Source organism: Oreochromis aureus, linkage group 16 (genome assembly GCF_013358895.1).
Source record: "Oreochromis aureus strain Israel breed Guangdong linkage group 16, ZZ_aureus, whole genome shotgun sequence".
Classification (NCBI taxonomy): Eukaryota; Metazoa; Chordata; class Actinopteri; order Cichliformes; family Cichlidae; genus Oreochromis; species Oreochromis aureus.
Window position 1 is genome coordinate 24,255,731 of NC_052957.1, and position 27,882 is coordinate 24,283,612.

A 27,882-nucleotide genomic window follows, 5' to 3' on the forward strand; every position below is an offset into this window, starting at 1 on the left:
CACCAGCCACCTATCCCACATGATGATACAGCACTTCAAAGTTTACCACATTAAATGTCATTAAATCAGTGCAGTTTTGCTCCTGAAACTATGATATATTCCATGATACTGAAGCATAAACATAATATTTTATATGTTTTTGCTAAATAATCTTGTACAAAAACTATCAGCAGATTCTGAGAGAAAAAGGCAGGAGGCCTGTTATATTACTTTGTTGTAATACTGCCATTGTTCTTTTCCTCAGGGTCTTCATAGAGACTGCAGTGTTGAAAGTCTGTCCACCGCCTCTGCGTTGAGAGCCATGGAGCCGGTCAGCACACACACACACACACACACGTGCACGCAATGTTTTTGTTACATAAAGCTATAAATACTAATGTCTTAACCTTTTCCTGCCCGTCTTTCCTATCTGTCCAGGTGTCAGACCTCCTCAGAGAGCAGCTCTTCCTGCAGTCAGAGATCGGCTCTGACCGCCACTCCTCCTACACAAACCCCTCCCCGAGGTCAGTCAGTCCAGTCAGAGAAGATCAAGGAGGAGGAGATGGCAAACAGAAGCAAGGAATGTATCGGGCATCAATTAATATAACCCCTGCCCCCCCTCCTCGACCCAACGTACACACTGAGGAAATTGAGGAGGAGGAGAGAGCCAGTGATGGAGCAGCATTAGCAGCAGGAGGAGGAGGTGGCAGAGGAGAAGCACCAGAGGTGGAGGAAGGAGCAGCGGGGGAAGTCAGAGTGGATAGCCTGCAGCAGCTCATCAGAGAGGTAATGGTTTAAAGCAATTTATTTGATAGATCTAAGCCAAGGTTGAGGTCAGGAAATTCATTTACAGCTCAACTTTTTGGGATCGCACTCTGGAATTCCTGCCCGACATATCATAGCTCTCCTCTTTGTTAAGCGCGAGGACCAGCTGCCCAAACAGTGTTGTTGACTCAGTGTTGCTGCTTCTGTTATTATGTTTATAGAGGAAAAAACATTTACAAATACAGTTACAGACGCTCGTAGGTCTCACTAAAGACTGTAATCGCACTCCCAGCTTAACAATGATTAATAATATTTATTAAACTCAATAATAAGTCAGTATCGAGGGGTGTGAATGGATACATGAATGCATTAGCAGGTGTGACGTGTGTGTGTTGTACATGAAAAACCAAACCAAAATGACAACGACAACAAAACAAACAAAGCAGCACGTGGCTTGGAGGCGGAGTAGTCGCAAAGGCGGTTTAAATAGTCCTTTAACATTGAGCAGGCATTCTGGACTAAACACATGTCCTGTATCTCCACATCCTGTAACAAGAAATCCAGGAGTCAGGCTACAATAATAGAAGTAAAATTAAACAAAAGTCTTTCAGTTTACAGAGAAAAGCAGCAAATATCCAAAACACATTTTTTGGCCATGGAACCAAAGACCATGGACAAAAAATGTGTGTTTGTTTCCTTTGTTTCTGGCTACACAGTCAAGAGTTGAGCAACCATTGGCTAAATCCAGAATCTAATTAAAAATCCTTCTCCTCACATACAAGGTCTTGAGTAATCAGGCTCTATCTTATCTTACAGACCATATCACTGTATCACCCCAAAAGAGCACTTCGCTCTCAGACTGCAGGCTTACTTGTGGTTCCTAGTATATTTAAAAGTAGAATGGGAGGCAGAGCCTTCAGTTTTCAGGCCCTGTGTGGAACCAGCTCTCAGTTTGGATTCAGGAGACAGAAATACTCACTATTTTTAATATTAGGCTTAAAACTTCCCTTTGAGCTGGATCGGGTGAAACTTCTTAGTTACACTGTATCTCTTAGATACACTGGGCGTTTCTCCTTCACTCACCTTGTAGGTTCCTATCTAGATCAGATACTATGACACCATCAGGTTCCTACCTACCGCCCATCAATACGCTAAAATCATAAATCTTTGCAGCACATATAAAACACCGTATAAAAACACTGAGTCATTTTCATTTGATTTCCAACAGCGTTATCATGGCAGATAATCTGCAGCACGGGGATGTGCTACAAAACAATAAATCAGAATTATCAAAATAGTTGCTGATTGCAGTGGGTGGAGTTTTATAAATCCTTTCTTTACACTGGCTCCACCAAGAGTTATTTCCTGAGTTTGGCTGCTCTTATCTTTCATTTCATATTTCTTCTCATTTTTAGAAGGAGATTCTTTTAAAATCGTCAGTTCTTTCCACACCTTATCTTATCCCCCTGTGCTCAGTGTTTCCAGAGATATAAAAGCTAGATAACGATAAAATGTTTAAAAATCTGTGTTAAAATTGTACTCGGGTTTTCTGGTTATATGATGCGTCTTTCCATTAAAAGCTTAAATTAAAGGAGGATTCTCCACAACAATCTGAGGGAGCAGGTCAAGTTTATAAGCAATTTCACCTCTTTTATCTCTTGTTTTCCAGATTCGAGAGAGTGTGGCGCAAGAGGTGCGACGGGAGATCTACAGCGAGCTCTTGGCTGCCGTTTCACCACAGTCGTCACCACTACCCGCCAGGCAACCCCCCGTGTAGTCACAGCAACAGCAGAGCACCGCCCCTTTCAATCACAGCCTGAGAGACACCACTGTCTGTCTGTATCACTGTATAGCTGCGTAACACTGTGGAACACAATGTGTGTCTGGTACACTGTACGTCTCTAACACTGATGATGAAACGTCACCTGTATGTGAATAGCCCCGCCCCCACCTGGTTGCATCTACTGCAGTGGTCTGATGCTTCATGGCTATGCCACCCAGAGACACCAGCGACGTCCCTTCTTCCCTTTCTAAACTGTTGTGATCAAACAGCAGACGCACCTAACTACAACCACTGCCACTTTTGCTAGTTATGCTAGTTATACTAGTATACTAGTTTGCTCACACCTGCCAGTATGACCACTACTAATCCCAGTTCTGTCAAATCTCCTCTGATCCCAGCAGGAAATCAGATGACACTAGTGGAAGACATGTTTGGATAATTGTATTTAAAGAAATCATAGAGCTGAACTGTGCAACTGCACATAATACTAATCAGAATTATCTTGTCCATGATCACCTTTAAAGAACAATGTAAGATTACTGAATGTAACCAACTGTGGCGTCAGTGTTCAAAACCTCAGCAGTTAAAGCTTTAGTTCAGCCCAGTCGGCCACAACATTAGAACCACCGCTCATCTCGGTGCAGCGAGGACGATGTGCCAAGTGCACTGCAAACACTGCCAGAATAAAACAGGCTGCACTCCACAGCCAAACGACAACAGCAGGAAAGGATTTGGTGTCAGTGTCCTGGTGCCAGATACCACAGAACATCCCGGAGTTCATGCCCCAGTGGGTCAGAGCTGTTTTAATTACAATGATGGGAACCTAAAGCAGTGTTAGGCAGATGGGTTTAATGAAGTGGCCGTTGGGTATATTTCCTCTCTTCCTGCTTTATTTTTTTTAAAGCTCTACAATTTTCTAGAACATCTGAAATTTTTGCTTCTGTTCCACGATGAGCATTAATTTAATTAAATTTTGTGCTGATCACAGCAGTGAAAAATGAAATTTAATAAATCTGAAAGTGAAACGGCACCTTGGTTACTCAGAATTCTCCCTGGACCTTTATTGGGAATATTTTATTAGTTGTTTAAAAACAAAAAAAGCAGTGAAAACTGTTTCTGGGCATTATGTATCTGAGTATTTTTAAAGTTAACAATTTCAAAGAGCCATGTTATGCTCATAATATAGACTCAATTTTATTTTGGGGGATCTACTAGAATGTGTTTACATATTGTGTTTGTTTGGTTTTTTAACTTAAAACACACACAAATTTTTATATATTATAGATGACATAGTATTTAATCATTCTGCACATTCCTGCAGCTTCTCTTTGCACTGTCTAAATTGTTCCCAGCTACTCGTCCTCTGACAGCTGTCAGGGAGGCCAGTGTGTTAGACAGTAACAGAAGAACCATATGAGCAACAAACATGTGGACTTTCCAAGTTCACACATAAGCTATACAGCAGACCTAAAGGAAAGGTGGGCAAAAACAAGAACAACAGGGGCACTTGAAGCATTGTAGTCCCGGGCTGTTCGGCAGTATGTAAAATAATTCATGTTTGAAGAGCAGTTGCTTCTGACTTCAACTCTGTTTCACTTTGTCACATCGTGGAGCTGCCTTCTTTTTTTCTTAATCAGCTGGATGCTTTAAACATGAAGCAGCTGCTTCTAAGCCCCCTAAACAAACATTTGAAAAACTTCTTTATGGCGTGAACCCCACAGGTGAAACTCTTTTGTCCTACACAATGTTGGGGTGGAGCCAGAAAGTGGATATTTACCCTCAAGGAGACTTCTTTCTATTATTGAATTAGGCAGAATTGAGCCTTAAAAATAAGAAAAATGCCCCAATCATCCATTAAGCTGTACACTGTTAGAGACTGTAAAGGTCTGCATTCCTTAATCTTTAATAATAGTGCTGAACTTTTTCCACCTTAAAATGACTCATTCCATGCACATTTCACCTTAATTGCTTAAAAAGGGTTTTAAAGTAGACAAGAGTTTCTGATGCATCATCATCGCCTCCATTATCGTCATAGTCCTCCTGCTGCTCTACTCAGATCACAGTAACTTTAATAATAACCCATTTTATGTTAGAGTACACTAAGTTTTGTTTATATGGATAACCTGTGGTTATCAGAAATTATCAGCATAACAACAGGTGCAAGATTTGTTAGCATGTCTATGACGCTGATAGACGTGCTATCATGGCCTCCAGCTTTTTAAAAAAACAAAAAACAAACCAAAAAAAAAGCATTTGAATTTGACAGATTTGGAGCTGCGAGAAAAGGTGTTTTGTTCTCTTTGGATGAGCCACATCAACACCTAGCCCCCTTTTTCCAGTCTTTGTGCTAAGCTAAGCTGTAAAATCAGGGAGTTTTTGTTTCTCGTGTGTTTGTTTGGGTTTTTTTTCTTCATGTCGATCGTGCTTGAGCAGGTGATGAAGTCAGCGTGCAAAGTCATGAGATGCTGACATTGTAGATGACAGAGATTTCTGTAAGTTGTCATGGGGACCGTGATGATGATGTGGATGATGATGTACTGGCAAGTCAGAGAGAAGAGCTTAGCTAGATTTAGCTGCATTGGCACGTTAGTTTCACTTGTGCAATAATGTAAATGTGCTTTTTGATCATACGGAGCTCATCTGTGGATATCTTGTTGATAAACTGCCAACATTTCAGATGTGATCAGTGCAAACCGCATGTCTTAATACAGATAAACCTGAAACTTGCTGCTTTTATTCTGGGAAATTTGAATCTTCTGCTTGATCACAGAAGCATTAAAAACCTGTTTTCTTTAGCATTAAAGCCTTTGTTTATGTGGTCGCTCTCAGCTTTCTGCATGTACCATTAGTTATTGATGAATACAAATGTAAATGTGGGAGCTGAATGTGTTTAAGGCATCCACGCCCTAAACATTAGGTTTTATTTTGTTTTTAAGTCATGTCGTTGGGTTTATGATCTTGTCGTGATTACTTTGAACTTCCACGCATACTTGCATTAGGACTGAAATTATGTCCTGAAAGCTGATCTTTGTGTGTATGGATGTACGTCCTTTGTCTTTGGAAACAATATATCTAAGGTCCAAGGTGCACTCCCTAGTCATGTGAAGCTTTCAGCAACATTTAGCATCAGCATTGTCATCGAGCACCTGGCTCAGGTGTTGTCATGTGGCATAAATATTTAGTCCAGTCCAAACTGGTATGAACGAGACTTTTGTCCTCTGATTCTCTTCAGACTTTGCTGAATTTGTGTTTGCGGAAAACTTTCTCTCCGTGCTCGCTGATCAGAAATCCTTCACACACTTCTAATTTCATTTTAATGTCGGACTGTGGGTGTCTACTCATTTCTGTTAATGTCTAATATTGATTATGTGTATTTTGTACTGATGTCTTAAATGGGATGCAAGGAGGGGACACTCTATAGAGATGAGAAAATAAAGATGTATTTATTTTCAGTACAGAGGAGTGGTGTACCGTGTGTTTGTGTGTGGACCTCAGGATCCCATAAATGCTCGATATTTAGACAGACAAGCTCAAAATTTGCTAGACAAAGACTATTTTTGTAATTTTGCCACCAGCACAGCGGATTTGAAAACAAACAATTAAGATGTGATTAAAGTGTAGGAAATGAGCTTTACTTTGGGGATTGTTTTTTTTAAGATTTGCATTAATTGTTTGGGAATTCCAGTTGGAACCAGGTCACTTGTGTTTACTGACGATGTGACTGCTGATAGAAGAAGCAGGATAAATTCTGAAGTGCACAGGGCTAAACGCTGTGCTCAGATTCAGCCAAATGCTACAGACAGCACTTAAGTGTAAATGGATGATGACCCAAAACGTGCTGAAAAAAACAAGTTTCTCAGTGGAAAGAAATTAGATATTCCTTGATGCCCAAGTCAGTAACCTGATCTCAACCCAGCAGAGTGTGCTATTTAGTTATTAAATACAAAACTAAATGCAGAAAGACACACAAATAAGAAACAAATGGAGGAGACTGCAGTAAAGGCTGAGCAGAGCTTCTCAAAGGAAGAAACGCAGCATCTGGTGATATCTAGAGGATTTACTTAAGTAGAAGTACAGATAGTTTTGTTTAAAAAATTTTGTTAAAAAGTACTGTTTCAACTACTTTACTCAAGTAAAGGAAAATCAATAAAACCAGGCTGTGAAATGTAGTTTGAGTAGGAAAGTAAAAAGTAGGTCTTTGACAGACATTTGTGCCAGCTATTTTTGTGCAAAACTAACCGAACATCATGCTATGTTAATATGACAATAATAAAGTAATATTATTTCAAGGCAACACAAACTTTTTTTAACTTTAAATACCCATTTATTGCATACTACATACTGTCTTCTTTCTGACATAGGGAGGAAAAGAAACCTAATTTAACTGCTCTGTCACAAAATGAGGCTGCGATGGCCGGGAATCGAACCCGGGTCAACTGCTTGGAAGGCAGCTATGCTTACCACTATACCACCATCGCTATGCGCACATCTGGAATTGGGCTTCTGTTGAGTCGCCAGTTTATATGGGTGTATAAAAACAGCAGGAAGAAGTGAAGCATGACCAAAAGTTGGTTTTGTTAGAAACCACAAGATTGTACCATCTTCTCTCACATCCTACTAATCTTGCAGAGCTCCCTCACCACAGTACAGGCATGTTTTTTTTTTTTTTTTTGCCTGAATGTGAGGGATTAATTGGGATTCAGCAGGTGGAGGAACTTAAAGGTTGGTTATAGTGGCTCAGCTCAGAGGGAAAAAGAATCACTACTCACAATCATTTCTATTGTGAGCTTCGGGAGATTTTCTTTGTGTACAAGCTGCGACCAGGCGTTTAGGCTCAAATCGCTTTGATGTCTGAAGGCCTGCAGTGCTGGGGAATTTAAACTTCCCTCAAATATGTTAAACATAAGGTAACAGGCCTGCTTTGAAAATGAAAGGAGTAAAAAGTACAGATATCCATGTTAAAATTTAAGGAGTAAAAGTTATAAGTTATCAGAAAACTAAAAACTCAAAGTGTAGGTACCTGAAAATTCTACTTAAGTACAGTAACTAAGTATTTGTATTTCGTTACTTCCCACCTCTGATGTCCAAGGGTTCTTGACTTCAAGTAGTCATTGACTGCAAAGGATTCCTAAACATAACATCATCTAAAATGATGTTAGTCTGTTTAATTTGAGACTGAAAATGGGTGCTGTGTATAAAAATTGATGTACTTCCTAGGGATGTTAACCTACTATTGATCATGTGAGTTGTCACATGAGCAAAGGTGTGAAAACATGAGTCATTCCCATCACCTGGCCGACAACTGAAACCTCTGTGAGACCTTGCCCCACCCCACCATCATGTGAGCTGTATGTCACTTAAATGTGAAGAGACTTAAACAGTGGATGCTGCAAGCCAGTCCACAAATGCAACACGGGAGGACAAGACTCAGTGGCACACCTGCAATACCTAAGAAAGGACACGCTTCCCAGGATGCCAGTGTTCACATTTTGGACAAAGACAATTGGTTTAAGAGAACAGTAAATGAGGCCATGTATGTCCACTATGATCGACCATCTTTGTGGGTTATGACTTCTCCAAGGGAACAGCCCTCCCTAGTGGTGCATGTCACCTGGGACTCTGCACCAGTTGTTCTATGAATGACAAAGCCTCTTGGATGATAAGTGAAACATCCTGAAAATATCTAAAGAAGTCAAATTGCCTTCTTTTTAAGCTCTCAATATTACTGGCCAGTAAGAAGTATTACTCACAGATCATCAGGTTTCTGCACACTTTGTGAAACACCCTTTTTCCACCTTATTCTTCAATGGTCAAGTCAGTCACCTGATCTCAGCCCAGCAGAGTGTGCTATTTAGTTATTAAATACAAAACTAAATGCATAAAGACCCACAAATAAGAAACAATTGGAGGAGACTCCAGTAAAGGCTGAGCAGAGCTTCTCAAAGGAGGAAACACAGCATATGGTGATATTGAGAGGATTTACTTAAGTAGAAGTACAAATAGTTTTGTTTAAAAAGTACTGATTCAACTTCTAGTAAAGTAAAAGAAAATCAATAAAATCTTTTTACAATAAATTGTTTTTACTTTGAATACCCATTTATTGAATACTATATATCATCTTCTTTCTGATATAAAATAGGTTTCTTTTCCTCCCTAACTGCTCTGTCACAAAACGAAGCTGCGATGGCCGGGAATCGAACCCGGGTCAACTGCTTGGAAGGCAGCTATGCTTACCACTATACCACCATCGCTATAAGCACATCTGGAATCGAGCTTCTGTTGTGTCGCCAGTTTATATGGTTGTATAAAAACAGCAGGAAGAAAAGAAGCATTAGGGCTGCTCAGTTAATCGAATTTTAATCTCGATTACGATCTGGGTTTTCAACGATCATTAAAAATGACTGAGCCGATTATTAGCACCTCCCTCGTGCTTTACTCTCGCGCTGCTCCGTGTGGCAAATCGAGCGCACCTCTCTGCGTTTCGAACACGCGTCACAACAATTAAGAGGACCCGAGGGAAGCTCGGAAAGCTAAGCAGAAGTTATTTGGAGAGGAGAGGATAATGGCTGCTGAAGAAAGAATGCCGTTGGTTGAAAAGAGAGGTAAAACGACTCCAGTGGTGTGGAAACCAATGTTCCCTCTAAGCTGCGCACGTGCGCAATTGCGCACTGCTGGCACGGTCTCTGCGCACAGAAAATCTGCGTTGCGCACAAAAAAATCTAACCTGAATTGAAATTAAAATTAAAACTTTAACAATTCTGTTTTGCAGTGTTAGTCAGTAAGTGACTGGCTGCTCCCGTATGGGATTAGAACGATGCCACCTTATCCTATAGTCCAGCCAATAATGCGATTCACATTCGTATATACGCAGCCAATCAACGTCGCTGACAGGCTATGACAGCGTCCTTATGTGCCGACACCGGTGTTTTAGCTAGCAAAGCGGCGTGGCTGATGTGCAGAGAAGCCACATTAATGACAACGTGTACAACCATTGGAGATGTGAGCAGGACAGACGGAACAATTGACGGACTTTATACCAGTTTTTAAATTGTGTTGATAGGCCACGTAAAACCAGAGTTATGATAAAAATATCTGCAATGTTTGGTTTTCTTCCTGAATACTATCGTTGTTTATATTTACTGCGGGAAGAAATGGTAAAAACGGCGTTTTATAAGGAAAACGCTCGAAAGCACTCTCCGCCTGTGAGCAAAAACAAAACCAAAAAACCCCCCACCCTTTCCTATTGGTCAAAAAATGTACCATGTCGACCAATCAAAAAATGATTTGCCAACGTGGCATCTAGTTGTTAAGAAACGGGGGGAGTTTTAGGAGTGACGGTGGTGTTCTGAGATGTGAGAGATTTGAGACGTTTAGCGCAAATCTTGTGTAGTTAGTGTGTAGTCAGTGTGTAGTGTAGTCAATAGTTTTGTTGTGTGTGTCAGAACAATGAGGCGGCTGCTGAATGTTACAGGTGTTACAGCAGTGATACAGCTCCTGTTGTCAGGCCTGCAGGTATCAGGCTGTTGTTCTCCTTTATCTCATATTGGACAGAAATTATTTTTTGGAGTGGCGCAAATAATTTGTGTGGCATAAGATTTGATGCAGAACAGCTGATTGTTCTGTAAATAGTTTGAAATGTTTATTTAAAAAAACGCCTTGGCTGCATTAAAAAAAATAAATAGCTGCAAAAAACTTTGTTGTTTGCCAAACCGAGTTACTTTTTTGAAGTAGTAACTATATAATTAATTGCCCAACATTGGTCATTATATACTGTATTTTGCAGACAGAGAGTTATAGGACTCTCTCCCAGACCACAGACTCATAATACAAGTCAGAGCTTTATGAAAAAAAAGAAAAGAAAGAAAGTTGTGTTTTCAAAATTGGAGTTCAAGTTATTTTTACTTCCAATAGTGTTAACATACTACACAGGTCATGAACAAGATTTTTTAAATTTTCATTGTAAGTGGGCTAAAGCAGTTAATTAAAAGTAGTCTAACATAAATGTAAATGCTGTAATTTGATTATTTTAATAAACCATGTAACTTGGATGGATTAGATGCTGGCGTGACCACAGTGCACACGTCTGATGTCTCACAGTGGTCCAAGGCAGCGGTCCCCAACCTTTTTTGCGCCACGGACCGGTTTATGCCCGACAATATTTTCACGGACCGGCCTTTAAGGTGTCGCGGATAAATACAACAAAATTTAAAATTTCCAGTTTATCAAATACCCCTGAGCAGTACTTGCCTTTTGGTATTCTTCCTGTCCTCTCTTCCTTACATTGTTCTCCATCTCTGAGTGAACTTAACTCTTATTCTTTTCTCTTTTCTCCCAGTTTTACCATTAGCAAGTGTGTGTTTGTGTGTTGAGCTTTTAGAAATTTTGCGTTTGAACTGACCTGCCGCAACACGTTCTTCCTTTTATGCTCCTCTTTAGTAGTGCTAGCTAGATGCTGAAGTACCGTGAAGACTACGTCATTGTCGGGGGCCTTTTAAACCCGAGCACACTGCTATAAATAACGCAGAAACTGTATGTTTTTGCCTCTTTCATCTCTGTATGCAATGGAGTGATGGATACACCAACAGGGTTGTATTTTATGTGTTATTAATCCCTCCGTTTAGGCTCAAATCGTTTTGATGTCTGAAGGCCTGCAGTGCTGGGGAATATAAACTTCCTTCAAATATTTTAAAAATAAGCTAATGGGATTGTACGGAAGAGGATTAGGGCCACTGGGAAAAAAAGTGCGCAGGTCTTTTTTTTTTTTCTTCTTTTCCAGAATTCTAAGAAAAAAGTCAACTGTTTACAGTTGTCTTGTTTTCAAGCTCTCAGTATAACTGGCCAGTGCTTTTCCTACCTTTAAACCTACACACACAAAAAAAGAAGTATTACTAATGGAAATGGGGCTTACTCACAGAACTTCACATTACTACACACTTGGTATTATGATATAGTAAACCATATGACAACATTATTTTTCCTGAATGTTCTTCCATAACTGTTCTAAAAAACTAAACAGTGATTTAATGTGTCCTCCCATACAGCTGAAAGTCTTTCTGTGCCTCTCTATGTTCAAAGATTTAACAAATAAGGTATTCATGTAAAAACAAATTTAAAAAAAAAAAAAAGTGTTTTTAAAATATAAAGTCAAACCTTTGGGTTGATTAGTCAAATAAATTTTGTGTATGGTATCTGGAAATTTTGAAAATTCCCACTTGCTCAGCATCCCAAAACTTCAAGGCACTCAGAAGTAAGTAAAAACTTCAGGATGCTAAGTGAAAATTTTCACATATGCAACTCTAAACTTTGAGTGATTAAGTAAATAAACTAAGATTTATTTATTTATTTAGATATTTAGATTTATTTAGATAAATAAAGCTTTGTTTTGAAGCTCAATATTCCCTTTTAAACCACAACTGAGGACCTTGAAAATAAAAAAAACCCAGAATGAAACAATAAATGAACAAATTTCATGTGTACACAAGGCCCTGTGTGTTTGTTTTACTTTATTTTATACACTTTTTTTCTTGTGTTACAACTTTATTTATAAATATTAAATTCTGAAATAAAGTTAAACTGGAAAAGAAAAAATAACAACAAAAACAGTAAACCAAACTTCACAAACTGCGTTTATTGTGAAATCCGGAAGCGATCTGTCACCCGGAAGTAATGTTGGTTATTATAGGAAGTTTTCCGCCAGACGAACGACAGTGATTTAAGGAAAGCCGGGAAATTGTATGGTAAGGACATTAAAACCCAAACAAAGCAATTTAGCTCGACAGACCTTCTGTCAAAGTACGAAGGAAATAAAATCTTAAAGGTTTTAGTGACAGCAATTAGTAGCGAGAAGCTTAGATCGCAATAGCCGAGACAGCATTAGCACACAAGCTAACTTTAGCTCAGCTTAACACACATGGCGATAAAACTGAGGAGTTGATTTGAAAAGACGTTTTAGTAACGCGTGGTGTTGCTGTTTCAAGAACCTTCCCAAAATATGTTTATTCGGCTATTAAGACGTACAAACTTGATCATTTGGTAATATTTACCTCAGGAAATGCCCAGTTACCATATTGTTACCTCTTCCGTCCGTTGGCAATGATAATTTTTGACTCTGTTCGGCGATTAAACATTACCAGGAAGTCATCATCCCTCTTATTTTATCGTTAATCACTCACAAAACGCTTAATAAACAGTAAGTGTATCCTTTGCTCTGCATTGAGTATTGGTGATTTAATGTAAAGTTTATCCGGAGCAGACTAATGTCAAATCAACAAGTCTGTAAACAGAGTCCTTCGTAGAAATACGTGGATCGTGTCAGAGAACCATGTCAGAAAGTTATTAAATCTTATTAACTCATTTACATGTTTTTTTTTTCTTTTTTCCTAATGTAACGGGGTTTGTGGAAATGCATTTTACCTATCAAAGTGAATGTCTTAGTTGTCTCCCCCCCCCCCTTCCAGGTATGGACTCTGCAGACAGAAGTCGAAGTCCCAGTCCTGCACAGAGAGAAAACAGTGGTGAGTAAATGCTGCTGTGAACCCTACACTTAATGTTCTTGTAATAAGAGTTGCTTTAATCTCCATCCGTTATACTTGAGCAATACGATGTTGCAATCGTTAGCTGTCACCTCACAGCAAGAAGGTTCTGGGTTTGAGTCCAGCAGCCGGGTCTTTCTGCATATTTTCTTTGTACCCCTTGCTGGGAACTCTGGTGTGCTTCCACCTGTTAGTCCTGATTTAGATTTCTGCGGTGAATCTTTGTAGAGCTAACGACATAATTTACGTGTTGTGTTTGTGCTGGTGCATTATGTCTAAATTAATGTGTGGGTCTGTGTACATGTTTTTCATTCAGTACCAGTTGATAGAAACAAATAAAATGCACGGACCTTTTCCCTCCAGTTTTGTAGTGGTCAGTTTTTTTTAAAGGCAAATATATTTGTCTCAAGTTTTTCATCTTCTTTGTACATTCCCACACGTCCATTTTAATAGTTTTGGCAGTTTCTCCTCAGGAATTTGCTGACATTTGTGAGTCCTTATATTGATGCTATAATTATTATCTGTTATGTTGAGATGATGATTGTTATTCTCTCACTGATAAATTCAAAAACTGCTGTGAAAAAGTAGCCTGAAATGCATGAGAAGAATCTATTGGTGCAACATGTAATTAGGTTGCACTGTAGGGTGCACGGTATGAATGGTAACAGAAACAGCGTTTTTGTGGTTAGCTGGTGTCCATTTTATTTGTTTAGTTGTTTGACTGTCCTTCACCTACGTGGCCACCAGGCATATGGGTTAACAAGTTTCGCAAAGTTTGCGGTTATGGCGTAGCTATTGAATAGTCATAGTCCAAAGCATAAGTCTCCGGTTAGCCCTGTGAGAGACTGGTGACCTGTTCGATGTCTACCCTGCCTTCTGCCCCACAGTATCCCTAAATTGAGTAAGTGGAAGAAGAAGGATATGTTGAATGGATATACTAATACTGCTCTTGATCTATTTTTCTCTCTGCAGGACCTTCAGAGAATGACTCTAGTCCAGCATCAGGCAGACCCCAGCAGGCTGGCTCAGTTGAAAGAAGCCCCAATGAGCGACGGTCCCCACAGCCAAGTCCTGTGGGCCGCAGGCCCTCCAGGAGCCCATCCTCAAGCAGTTCAGACAGCACCAGCAGCAGTGATGAGGATGAACATCATTCAGCACTGAGAAAGATTCGAAGCAGCGTGGCTCAGATCAAAGTAAGAAATGTGGCTTTTACTAGTCTGTCACATTTCATAATGTACAGACTACTGCGGTAGAAATGGAAGAATCAGATGCTTTCAGATAGTTACAGAGGGTGAAACATATGCTGAAAGCCTTTTTTTATATTTATAAATATATATATTGTATATTATAATTCCTCATCAATCAAAAATGTTGAGTTTGGAGTGAGAAATGCCATTAATAGTAGGTGGAGTAAGTAAGTTGATTTCCCCAATATATACCGAACAATAGTTGAGATTCACAGTATTAATAAAAATGATCCGGCCAAAACAAGAAATTCAGAAACACCAAAATCTTAAAAAGTTAATGCAGTCAGATGCTTTGGTAACTGGAGTTTAGTGATCCATGTTATGTTTTAGATACTGTCCAAAGAAGAGTTCAGGAACTGACAGTATTCATTCAGTTGATGTATTTTTGTGTGGAAATGTGAACTGAAGCATTTTGTTACTATTCTTGCCTAAAAATGATCTTGAATGTCAGAATAGTTTTGAATAAAGTACCTGAAGAAGAAGCGTATTTACTTAGTGTTTTTTCATGTTGTGCTTTTAAGACATGATTATGTTGCATTTGAAAATGTGGCTGTGCATTAGTGTGCACATTGCACAGTAGATTATTCAGGCTGCAGTTCTGGACAGCTGGTGTGAAAAACTGCTTGGTCTGAAGAGATGGTTACCATGAGAACAGGACCCAGTTTAAGCTTGAGGCACCGATGTAAGACACAGTAGCATGTTTAATGTCAGCTGGCCTGATTTATGAGTGCACCCAGTGAAGAAGACACTGAATAAAGATTTAACTTGTTGACTGACAGAATCACAAATCAAAGAGGACTTTGTTTCCATTACTGTCAACTTAGACACGAGCTCCCCAGGTGCATACAGGCTTTTACTTGATGCAGGACCTGAGGCAGACCGACTTCGTATTGCTGGGTTGTCTCTCTTTTTCAGTTGAACTCAAACTTTTAAAAATGACAGCATGGTTTTGTGCTGCTCTGGTGTTCTCCGTGTTGTCCAAATCCTTCTTGCATTCAGATTGTTCCAAATCATTTTAACACATGAAAACTTAAAAAAATAATGCTGTCACTGTGCTTATTTGTTGTTCCAGAGATCAAGATCAAGATCCAAAGAGCAAGACAGATCCAGGTCCAAGGAAGAAGATCGGTCCAGATCCAGGGATACAGACAGATCCAGATCCAGAGAGAAAAATAGATCCCGAGAAAGAGACAGATCCAGATCCAGGGAAAAGGACAGATCTACATCTAGAGGGAGGGCGAGATCAAGATCAAGATCCAGAGGAAGAGAGAGGTCGAGGTCAAGAGGACGTGACAGATCCCGATCCAGGGAGAGGGACAGGGACCGTTATGACAGAAGACGTTATGCACGGTAAAGGCAGCTTTTGTGGTTGGCTGGTGTTCATTTTGGCACAGATGTGGCCCTTAGTCCATATGGGTTATCAAGTTTCAGTTTCGCAAGTTTCAGAAAGATTTCACTCAACAGAAATATGATATATATAGATAGATAGATAGATTAGATGTTAGATTCCAAGCTGCTTGGTAACTTTTATAAATCCTGCTAAAACGAAAACTTTAAAAATCCAATTCAGCATAACGGTGTTGATATGATTTGGTTTTTCTGGATTAATCAAGTCATATTCAGACCTGAGTTTTTTCTTTTAAGGAAAAGTGTTACTTAATAAGTAACCTGCTCCTGTGTTTCTTCTTTGCTGCAGGGATCGCTATGATGATCGGCGTGATGACAGAGATGGCCGTTTTGACCGACGAGCCAATCGAGAGGCTGATTCAGATTACAGGAGGCGGGGTCGCTCCGCTTCCCCTCTGGCTGACAGGGAACCAGCTGCGGCCGATGAGCCGCCAGTCAAAAAGAAAAAGGAGGAGCTTGATCCAATCCTGACGAGGACTGGAGGCGCTTACATTCCTCCCGCTAAGCTGCGCTTGATGCAGCAGCAAATCACTGACAAGAGCAGGTAAGAGAGCATTTCAGTACTTTAATCCTGTACACTAAGATTAGAAAGTGTCACTGAAGCTGTAGTCCAGGTCCAGGTGTGAATGTTTTGAAATGTTTATATTTATTTCACTAGAAGTGTTCAAAAACATTTTTTTTCTTTTTATTCTGTTGTGATACTTGGACACATCACCATGCCAAACTATAAACTGTTCCTGCACCTAACTGCATAACAGACAGTAGTAAAACAAATCAGATCAGTTGCATTCATTACAAATGTACCTGCAGTAAAACTGCATTTAAAAAAAGGCTGTTTATTTAAAGAACAGCATGTAATCGATGACACCCTGTCCGTTGTACAGCCTGGCCTATCAGAGGATGAGCTGGGAAGCTCTAAAGAAGTCCATCAACGGTCTTATCAACAAAGTCAACGTATCCAACATTATCAACATCATCCAGGAGCTGCTGCAGGAAAATATCGTCAGGGGAAGGTGAACACACACACACACCAATGAGACGTCAGTGTTACATTTTCAATGACCTTTGAAGTCAAATGGAGTTTGTTGTATCTGTCAGATGAAAGTGAAAATGCATTCATTCGTGTAAATTTAAAGATAAGGCTTTGTGCAGCAGAGGCCTGTCATTTTTGCACAGACATAAAACACTTTATTGGCTTTAGGTTTCCAGATCAGTGTGATTGATTAAAGAGAGTGAAAAAAGACCTTCGTGACTGACGCTCTCCCTGTAACTGCTTCTTTGCCTGTCAGGGGACTGCTGGCTCGCTCGATACTGCAGGCTCAGACGGCCTCTCCCATTTTCACTCATGTCTACGCTGCTGTCGTTGCCATCATCAACTCAAAGTTCCCTCAGATCGGAGAGCTGATCCTTAAACGTCTCATACTGACTTTCAGGAGAAGCTACCGCCGCAACCTCAAGGTACCCATCTGTCTGTTGCTGTTGATTAGTGGACCCACAAACAGTGATAGTGAAGTGTTACTGTCACACGTAAACGCCCAGATACTTATAACAACTGAACATTGAAGTCCAGGACTAGTAAACAAGATCATCTGACCAATACACACTGCAGCACTTTAGAAACTTATTGAGGTTGGATGAAGGAAATGACCCTGTGCACAGTCTGTTTCACTTCCAAAGGCTCACTTTTGTGTTTTGAAGGACGGTGACTTTAGGAAAATTGCAGCAGAAAACAAAACATTAATAACACCTAACAGTCACCTTCATGTCATTCTTCTCATAAAGACAAAGAATAAGATGCCTCCAAACGATGCACCTGTCATTCTGGTATTAAAAATATAACTTTTCACTGCTAAACACAATGACTCATGAATAGCATATCATATATAAATCACAGATGCTGCATGTGGAGGAGATGATCTGATTAGATATTAGAGCACCTTGCTGCATTCATTTGCATATTTATGAGTAAAATTGATTACTTTGGAAACTTCTGCCTACAGTATTATAACAAACAGCAAGCGTTGTGAGCATGTGTGTCATGCTGGGACATGAGGCAGTTCAAATGCCTGTTTGACCTTCATCAGTTGGACTTTGCATATTCTACTATTTATGCTTCTTTTTGCATATTACTGGAGTAAGAGGCTAAAAATAGGCCTCCTTTTCTATTTATTCATTTGAGAATAGGTTTTGAATGAGAATCAGTCTGAATCTAAAAGTCCTTTCTCAAGTGACAGAGGTGGAAATGTTCCAATTTGAGCAGACTGATGCCGCATGTGTCCAAATTACTGAGATAAAAAAGAAACTGGATCTAAATAAGAGAAATAACTGGCAGTACTGGAAGCTTCTGAACACAGTCCAGAGTGTGTTTCTACCTGCTGTGGATAATTTTAGTATGATCTCTTGAAGGCTTGAACAGTCTGTACGAAATTAAATTGTCTGTAACAAATGCAGGCAGAAATGTCTTTTTTTAATGACACTGATATTAAATGGGTGCTCGAGTAATTATCAGCAGTAGTCATGCATTAAAATCTGCGTTTTGTTTTCTAGCAACAGTGCCTGACCGCGTCAAAGTTCGTGGCTCATCTCATCAACCAGAACGTGGTAGGTCCGGATTTCAAAGTTAAATACTGACCGAGGGCTCGAGTGTTGACGTCCAGATTCTAATTGGGTGCATGCTTTTTCTGTCGCTTTCTGCTCTGATGTCACTCGCCTCCAGGCCCACGAGGTTTTGTGTCTGGAGATGCTCACTCTGCTGCTCGAGCGTCCAACTGATGACAGTGTGGAGGTCGCCATTTCCTTCTTGAAGGAATGTGGTCTCAAGCTGACCGAAGTGTCCCCTCGAGGAATCAACGGTACGCTGAAGCAGCAGCTTTATAACTGTCTCTTTCTTCATGGTGGGAGATGATGGCATAGGCTGAGCTCTTTAATTAGAACAATAAATGATAACAAGTTAAAACTTTTAATTGCAGCCATTTCAAACATTGTTTGGTCTGAGCTCCTGAAACTGGAGAATTTACTTTTGCCTTTGTGATTTCACACAAAAAAAGGAGTATCCTTGCTTCGTTACAACAGTATTAACTGCTAAGAGACTTTATTTCTCCTCGCGTTGTCATCTCTTTCTCTTGAAATACTTGTGAGAATTCATTTTTCTGAATTTAAGAATTCAGAAAGTTTATGCACATTCTCCCTGTTTCTCTTTTCAGCTATATTTGAGCGTCTTAGGAATGTCCTCCACGAGTCGTCCATTGACAAGAGGGTCCAGTACATGATAGAGGTGATGTTTGCTATCAGGAAAGATGGTTTCAAAGATCATCCAGTAATCCCAGAAGGCCTGGATCTGGTGGATGAGGATGACCAGTTCACTCACATGCTGCCGCTAGATGATGAATACAACACCGAGGACATCCTCAGTAAGACCTGAGGGAGAGTGGGAGGGAGGGAGGGAGGAGTCATGTGACTTTTCAGAAATGTTTACACAGTCTTTGTGTGTTTGTTCACTTAGATGTATTTAAGATGGATCCAGACTTCCTGGAGAATGAGGAGAAATATAAAACTATTAAAAAAGGTAAGAAATCATCGCACTCTGAACTGTCCAATCCCCTGTCTGTTCGTTTACAGCTTAACCAAAGTTTGATGGCGCATCATTTCAGATATCCTGGATGAGGGTAGCAGCGATTCAGGGGAGGAGGGAGATGGCAGTGATGACGACGACGATGATGATGAAGATGAGAATGAGGAGGAAGGAGATGGTGAGACAAATAAGTTAATCTGCTGAGGCTTTCTTGCCTAAAAGAGTCAGTCTGCTGTTTTTGATTGTTTTTTTTTTAAACACTTGGCCTGTGAAAACAGTTGTGTTGATATCTGACAAAATAACACAGTGATATTTATTTTAAACATCACAAATAATAAATAGTTAGAGACTAAAGACTTTTTTGAAAGATGGTATCATGAAATAACCCCCAAGTCTGTTCCATAATAAATCATTTTAACGTTTTCAGAAATATAATTTATAAGCTTTAAAATGGAGTGCGATTCTGACTCCGGGGCTGTAAGCAAAGACAAATATCTAGGGCACTATTGCTTGATGTTCAGCCCTGATTCAGCTTTAGTGCAACCAGCTAACAGAACTCTTGTACTGAGGATGTTTCTGTAATTTCCATTTAGCTGTCATGCCTTGGACAGTCCAGATTATTTTCACTTTTAAGGGTTTTTTTTTCTCCAAACGCAGCAGAGCTCTGTAAAAGGAGTTGGCCAGCTTGCTGAGAAATTTGTTTGGAGTCTTTTGCCTCCAGACTTTCATCGAATGGCTCATTACCTCTTGGAATATTTAAAACAATCAGCTGCCAGTAAAAGCAGTTGAGTAAATTTTTTTTAATACATTTTTTTCCTGTGACTGCATTACACTAAAAGCATTAGCACTAACTAAATATAGTTCTGAGTACAGCTACAGGAGAACGGACAGTAAAGCATTTAAAAACATAACATCATGAGTCAATGTTATGAGTCAGTGTGCATTTTAGGCACTGCTATGCTGTCGTTTTTTTCCTGCCCAGGAGTGACTAAACAAGAGTGTGCTAATGCCCTCCAGCTTGGTTAGCAAGTTTCATCCATAAACTGTATGGATGTTACACTGACAGAAATACCTGCTAGTTAATTTGGTTAAATTAATTTCAGATCCGATTAGCAAAAGTTGTTGAAGGAGCGCAAACTGCAGCTGACTATCAAGCAGAAGAACCAGACCACAAATTTTTAGCCTGGACTCTATCCAAATGTATGAGTTACAAAAATAATACGTAAACTATATATGAACCGTTATTGTACCACACTGTACATATGTTGTTTTCATGTGTGAATGTGGGCATTTTAACACGAGTCTGTGTCACTGACTCACTTTTGGTGGCACCTTTGATGTAACTAATACTGTTACATCAAGACAAGTAATAAGCAAGTAATTACTAAGTTTGAGTTTTATTAAAAGTGAAGTGTGTGCTGTGTGACCACAATTAGATTACTTGCATCACTGGTTCATGTAAATTCTATATTGCACTAATCAACGATAATTACTCAGGTGACATTTCATTAAGAACCGATTGTGTTTACATTTAACTATTTTGATTTTTAAACATTTTTCCTGTTCTGATTTTAACACATCCAATCAGCTCCTTTTTAAAGATGACCTCTGTGTTTGTCTCCCTCTCAGATGAGAAAGTCACCATCTTTGATAAGACAGAAGTCAACCTGGTTGCTTTCAGAAGAACCATCTACCTCGCTATTCAGTCCAGGTACACACACACAAACACAGTGGAACACACTCCTAAAAATACACATTCATACAGTGAGTGACTTGGTTTTCTCTGCGGGTGTTGGCAGTTATTTACAGCTCCCACTATATTTGATTGAGTTGGACTGATAATTAAGGCTGTGTGTGTGTGTGTGCGTGCGTGCGTGCGTGCGTGCGTGTCTTTCTGAGGACCTGTTTGAATTTGAAACCTTAGGAGGGAGGACTCTGGCTAATCCTCCCTTCAAAAAGCCTGTTCAAGGCTGGTTGAGTTAAGAGTTTAGTGCTCGAAAATGTATCAGGCCACAGAGTGCGCTCACAAAGACAGCTATACAAACCTGTGTGTGAGCAACCTAGTTACCATGGTTTCACTGAAGAACGGTTCACAAGCTTGGACAACAGGATGAAAAAGTGAAGCCGACTGATTAAACGACACAAACGGAAACACACCAGCATGAGCTCACAATTGTACACCTGTGATCGATTGTTTGATTGATTAATAGATTGGTTGTTTTTGCAGCTTGGACTTTGAGGAGTGTGCTCACAAACTGATTAAGATGGACTTCCCGGAAAGCCAAACGGTGAGTCCACACGAACAAACAAACAGACTTACAATGAAAACGCACAATTGTAAAGTTTCATCGCTGTGAGTTTCTCCACAGTGGATTAATCTAAAACTATCGTGATACTGAAGTTTGGGTGAAAACTTGGCGTGCATCCTTTAACTGTTGAACACTCAGCTAGCCATCAAAAATGAGAATTCAGCTGAAACTGTGGGGTACAGTGGTCCCTCGCTATAGCACGGTACACCTTTCGTGGCCTCGCTGTTTCGCTGATTTTGTGTGTGCAATTTTGCATGCTGGTTTTTTTTTGTTGTTTTTTTTCTTTTACAGTGCATTGTTCTGCGTCCTAATTGGCTGTAGACCATTGTTAATCAATCAGGTTCCGTGTTTAATGTACAGTACAGAATGTGTTCAGCTTGTCAAATTTACATAAATCTTTGATCCCTAGCAGTGTGACTCTGAAGTGCTGTATGTTTGTAAGTTTTCTCCCCAACAAACACAAAAAGGTCGATGAAACGTTTTCCACCGTCAAAGACATCGCGGGTCCCTTTGGTTTCTTTCTATAATACTGGACTTTTTTTCTACGAAGGTTTGAACATTGAGAGTGTTTAAACAAGAGAGAGAAGTGTGAAAATGTTCATGCCTGTCTGAGAAAAGTGTATAGAGCGTGTAGTGAGTCTATAATAATTGTAAAAAAATAAAGTTGGCTACTTTGCGGATTTCATCTATCGCGGGTTATTTTTGGAACGTAACTCCTGTAATAAACGAGGGAACACTGTAATTGTTTTTGTGTTCCTGCGATGGAGGTTGAGCTGATAATTATGTGCAGTAGGTTTCACAGGTGCAGGTCAGCTGTGTGTGCATGTGGTGAGAAACTCTTACAGAGGACAATCAGCTGTGTGTGTGGTTGTTTGCATCACTGTCACAACCAGTGTTTTGGTGGTCGATACCTGTAAGAGACTGAAAAAGCAGCGTCTCGTTTTGTTAATCGTGTAATGAAAGTGATGACAGTGTATTTATATGTACTGTGCTGCAGAGCCAGTAGTAGTGTTATGAATTAGTTTATATACTTGTATCTTAGGCAGCATTCTTGTCTTTTATTGTTTTAATAGTAAGAAGCTGGACATGAGATTGAACCTGATAGCATCACGGAGCAGCTGCTTTTGATGGTAGTTAACATACTGTAGATGGTATTCAGTCCAAAGGTTGTAAATTACCTTTTGTTTGGCTGCTTTTGGTCCAGTGTTAAAGATCTTTATTTTCAGTCAGCCTACCAGCCTAAGAATGTTAATACTTTGAAACTTGTGGTTTGCTCCCCTTTCCACCAAAAGTATATTTTTGGCATGCAGGCTGAAATGTTCGATCTCATATCCAGAGTAAGGTGAAGGTGAAACGTGACTGAGCTGCTGATGGAATATAAGTCTGGACCTAAACTAACCTAGATATGAAGCACTGACTCAGTTCACTGTTGAAGGAAAAAAAACACATTTCCATTCAATTTCACAGCTTTCATGGCAGAATTAGAAGTCTAAAGGCATCTTTGTAAATTGATCTGAACAAAAACCCAGATGATAATTCTCAACTGGTCTGTGTTGTTTGCTATTAGCACTACATCCATTTGTGGTGGATTAGTAGGGCTGTCTCTAGAGCCGCTTTACTAGCAGGCCATACAGGTGTAAGAACCACTATAGGAGGAGGTAAACATAATTTTTAAAACCCTATAAATAAGCATTTCTTCCCTTACAATGGCTTAAATGCAGCATGACAGCCTAACCCCACTCACTCACAAGTTCTCCTGCTACATGGAGAGAGACACTGCACCATTTCACACTGCTAAAGTGCGTGTTTTGTTAAGCAGGAGAGGAAAGCTGTGTGTAATTTGTATGACGGGAAGTCTGGAACAAAGAGGAGGTGCTGTTCTGGTGAGACAGAGGAGAGAAAAAGGCATAAAAAATACCTACACTGCCTAAGAGCATGCTGGAAAAGTGGTGGCAGATGAAACTAAACAAAATTACTAACGAAACGAAAATTACTAACGAAAATCATCCAGCAATAAAAAACTTACAGTAATGTAACGAGTTGTTATTGACAGATGTTATCTTTAGATGTGTCTCCTCTGCGTCTCTGAAACAGTGCGGTCATAAATGATAAGAAACATCAGAGACCCTCTGACTACATTATCAAAAGTCTACAAATGTTAAATTAACTCCTAATAGGACCATTGACAGCTTGGCCGCAGCCTGCAAGTTGATGTGACTGCTGTAGTTTGGCTGTAGTTAATGAAAGTGTTGTGTTTGTATGAACAGAAGGAGCTGTGCAACATGATCCTGGACTGCTGCGCTCAGCAGAGGACCTACGAGAAGTTTTTTGGCCTGCTGGCTGGGGTGAGACACACACGCAGACACACACACACTCTTCGTCTCCACAATCGTGAGAACAGTGTTGCTTTAGGCAAACCTGCTTTAAAGAGTCGTTGTTTTCCATCTTCCCTTCATAGATCTTTGTTTGTTATTTCTATTCTCTGCACGATGAATGTGACCATTTCACCCTTTCTGCGACAGTTTTCACTGAGCTGCATATAAATCTTGTTGCGCCACTTTTTAAAAGAAAAGAACAACTAAAAGGAAGCGCTCAAGCTTTTTATGTTTATTGGCATGTATCATGTTTACCTCAGATCTTTTTTGTTATTATTATCTTAAGTTTTGCTGTAATTAATTTAACTACAGAGAGCATTCAACTTGATTTTGAAGTGAAGCACTGCTTCTATCTGTTAACTGTGTGTGTGTGTGTGTGTGTGTGTGTGTGTGTGCGTGTGTGTCTGTGTGTGTGCGTAGAGGTTCTGTCTGTTAAAGAAGGAGTACATGGAGAGTTTCGAGGCGATATTTTCAGAGCAGTATGACACGATTCACCGACTGGAAACCAACAAACTGAGGAACGTGGCCCGACTGTTCGCTCACCTGCTCTACACAGATTCTGTGCCGTGGAGTGTAAGGACACAAAGAAAGATCCTCCCAGGCGTGACCATGAAACTCATTCCACTCTGGTTAGATCGTCTCTCTGTCTCTTGAATGTGTCTCACACAGGTGTTGGAGTGCATCAAGATGAGTGAGGACACCACAACGTCGTCCAGCAGGATCTTTGTAAAGATCCTATTCCAGGAGCTCTGTGCCTACATGGGTCTGCCAAAACTTAACCAGAGGCTGAAAGACCAGTACGAAAACACACACTCCCACCACAGCCACGCACAACACTCAAACTGTACTTTACTAAAGCTGCTGCAGAGGCAGCCAAAGTTTTTACTCAGAAAACATTTAAATGTTAATGATATAGTCGAGTGAGGTAGTAAATCAAATTTAAGGAAACGTAATTAGAAAAATGTGATTTCTTGCTCTTATTTGGCTACTGTTGCTCCTAGTGATAATTAAAAAGCCCATAAATGAAGTAGGACGTAACAATAAATCATGACCTCTGCGTGTGTTACAGGACCCTGCAGCCGTTCTTTGAAGGTCTCTTTCCTCGTGATAATCCCAGAAACACTCGCTTCGCCATCAACTTCTTCACTTCTATTGGACTGGGAGGACTCACGTAAGGGCCACACTTCAAGAAACAGCAGAAACACGGCTGTCACATTTTTTTACAAACAGAATCAGAAAACTTTTAGCTTAACTGTGTTATGTTTGGAATAAACTGATGCTGTAAAGTGCTTTCCTAATATATGCAATAAATAATGGTTGTTTATTCTGTTAAATTCTGCTGGCCTCAAAGTGTGGGATGCTCGCTGCATCTAAAATGTCATTGGATGATGAATGTAGCAGTTTACGTTCACACAGAAACACTGAACTCTCACATTTCTCCCACATCGTTTTCTCTCCTAGTGATGAGCTGAGGGAACATTTGAAAAACGCGCCAAAGATGATCATGACTCAGAACCAGGAAGTCGAATCATCGGACTCCTCCTCGACATCATCCTCGTCGTCTTCTTCGTCAGATTCCTCCTCCTCCGACTCATCCAGCGAGTCAGATTCAGACTCGTCAGACTCCTCGAGCAGCTCAGGTACGCCTGACTGAAACCTAAAGATTTACTTTCAGAAAATCACAAACTGGTTTATTTCACTTTTAAACGCAGGCACATTGTGTTGTTATCAGTTTATTCTAGCTCACAGCAGTGCTGCAGTAGTTGGGAGGTTTAATATTGTACCATTAATATAATATTCCGGTTATACAACAACATAGGAGTGTCTAATTCTGTTTTATTAAACACATATTTGTGTTCAGTTGAATGTCTGAATTATTACAGTTTTTCAGTGATGTGAGCTCCTGCTTCAGAAACGATCACGAGTGATTTTTTTTTTCTCTCTACTTTTTGTCCTCCAGACTCAGACTCTAAACACAGGAAGAAGAAGAAGAGGAAAGGACAGAGCGAAGAGGGGAGGAAGAAAACGAGAGAGAAGGACAAGAAGAAGAAATCTTCAGACAAGAAGCGAGCTGGACGCAGAGCAGACAATGATGAGGACAGCGACAGCGAGAAGCGGGCGAAGAAAGACGACAGGGGGCGCGCACGTGACCCGGAGGGGCGTGAACGCGACGGCGCCCGGCGGAGCAGACGAGACGACAGATCGGAAGAGGAGGACGAGGGGGCGGCGGTGGAGGAGAGGAGACGAAAAATGGACAGGCAAAGAGATGACGGACGGGAGAGAGAGAGAGACAGAGGGAGGGAGAGAGAGAGGGAGCGAGCGAGGGAGAGAGAGAATGAGGCAGAGAGGGAGAGGGAGCGAGCGAGGGAGAGAGAGAATGAGGCAGAGAGGGAGAGGGAGCGAGCGAGGGAGAGAGAGTATGAGGCAGAGCGAGAGAGGGAGAGGGAGCGCGAGAAGCAGCGGGAGAGAGAAAGGGAGAGGGATAGGGAGAGGGACAAAGAGAGGAATAAAGAGAACAGAGACCGGAACAGAGAGAGAGATGAGAGGAGGAGGAGATAAGCCTTCATCACGGGAGCAGCAGTGATGGACTAATGACTTTAAGTCGGCATCTTTTCCCTCTGTGACCCCTCTGTACCTCAGCCCAACCTGTGGTGCTGTGGATCTGACCCCATTCTCCATTCTATCTGTGTTTATTATTGATTTTCGTTGTTTTTAATGAAATACTTAATGAAAAAAAAACCATTAAAGTTGCATTCGATGTTTTTTATTACCTGTACCTGTTTGAACTCTTTTGACTTTTGACCGATTGCACAACACTTTTACACTTTTACTGTCCTCATTTTTTCACTCTCAAAACGCAAAAGACCAAACTATGTTTTCTCTTTGCTGCCGTGCACGTTTGCAGGTTAATATCATACCTGCGATATTAGCACAACAGGACTGACGAAGCATTTACACACGTTCTAACCCTCGGGGCAAACTAAACCTCAGTAACACCGAGAGAACTGAGGGCTTTTTTATTTTACTTTATTTCATTCATTTTTTTTTTTTTTTTTTTTGGCTGACATGTAACCTGTTACAAAAAGAAAAAAGCAACAGAGCCAAAAGTTTTTCAAGAGGGAGAGCAGTATTTTTGTTTACAATAAACATCTCCCTCTCGTATTGTCAGCTCACAACATGCTGATGTTTGCACTTCTCCACAAGCAGCAACAGTTTCTGAACTTTCCTCTCAGACTGCTTTCTCCTTCCTGCACTCATCCATATTATCCACCTGTGAAGGCACACGCTCGGAAACAAATAGTTTTAATAAACGAACAGGAAAGATCCTTTTCTATTTATTCTGTCTGTGATGAGTGGGTCACTTTTTCCAGATATCTAAAATGAGCATGCGTCACATCATAACAATAATGGATTGCATTTATATAGCGCTTTTCTAGACACTCAAAGCGCTTTACAATTCCACTATTCATTCACTCACTGGTGCAGGCAAACCACAGTTGTAGCCACAGCTGCCCTGGGGCACACAGAAGCGAGGCTGCCATATCGCGCCATTGGCCCCTCTGGTCAACACCAGTAGGCGGTAGGCTGAAGTGTCTTGCCCAAGAGCTGGGGATCGAACCGGCAACCTTCTGGTTACAAGATGAGCTTCCCAACCCCCTGAACCACGGTCGCCCCATCAAATAGTTATTTTGCAAAATTAGCAGCGTCAGTCTCCGGGGTAAAATACCTCAAGAGCTATTTGAGACTTTGACATCCAGGCTGTAGACATTGTGCTTTTCTGATAGATCTCAACTCAGGGCCTGGTGGCTCCACAGTTAAAGTATCATGATGATCCCTGTGTCTAACTTTGATAATGCTTTAAGTTTGCCCCTGCGGTGTGATAACGTCAAAATATGCTCTGCTTTGTTTTTAGC

General features: G+C 40.4%; 2 protein-coding genes and 2 non-coding genes across 7 annotated transcripts in view; 2 read left to right on the top strand and 2 right to left on the bottom strand.

The window, feature by feature from the left end:
* itprid2 (ITPR interacting domain containing 2) overlaps positions 1 to 5,984 on the top strand; it is a 45,515-nt gene extending 39,531 nt beyond the window's left edge. For all 4 annotated transcript variants that reach the window (XM_039599893.1, XM_039599895.1, XM_039599896.1 and 1 more), the window contains exons 20-22: positions 245 to 310; positions 418 to 765; positions 2,414 to 5,984. In XM_039599893.1, the coding sequence (XP_039455827.1) occupies positions 245 to 310; positions 418 to 765; positions 2,414 to 2,521 (522 nt within the window). In that variant the 3' untranslated portion in view covers positions 2,522 to 5,984. The remainder of the gene's footprint in view (positions 1 to 244; positions 311 to 417; positions 766 to 2,413) is intronic.
* Positions 5,985 to 6,933: 949 nt separating this feature from the next.
* On the bottom strand, positions 6,934 to 7,005 carry trnag-ucc. The gene has a single exon. It is a non-coding gene; the product is annotated as a tRNA-Gly (tRNA).
* Positions 7,006 to 8,706: 1,701 nt separating this feature from the next.
* trnag-ucc lies at positions 8,707 to 8,778 on the bottom strand. Its single transcript has one exon. It is a non-coding gene; the product is annotated as a tRNA-Gly (tRNA).
* Positions 8,779 to 12,183: 3,405 nt separating this feature from the next.
* On the top strand, positions 12,184 to 26,744 carry cwc22 (CWC22 spliceosome associated protein homolog). Its single transcript, XM_039599900.1, has 20 exons — positions 12,184 to 12,264; positions 12,985 to 13,041; positions 14,032 to 14,252; positions 15,379 to 15,656; positions 16,003 to 16,257; positions 16,598 to 16,726; positions 17,003 to 17,171; positions 18,261 to 18,314; positions 18,430 to 18,565; positions 18,917 to 19,123; positions 19,216 to 19,278; positions 19,364 to 19,462; positions 20,914 to 20,995; positions 21,512 to 21,572; positions 23,861 to 23,938; positions 24,389 to 24,541; positions 24,638 to 24,765; positions 25,038 to 25,139; positions 25,430 to 25,608; positions 25,929 to 26,744. The coding sequence occupies exons 2-20, from the start codon at positions 12,987 to 12,989 to the stop codon at positions 26,525 to 26,527; spliced, it is 3,048 nt and encodes a 1,015-aa protein (XP_039455834.1). The 5' UTR covers positions 12,184 to 12,264; positions 12,985 to 12,986; the 3' UTR covers positions 26,528 to 26,744.
* The last annotated feature ends 1,138 nt before the right edge of the window (positions 26,745 to 27,882 follow it).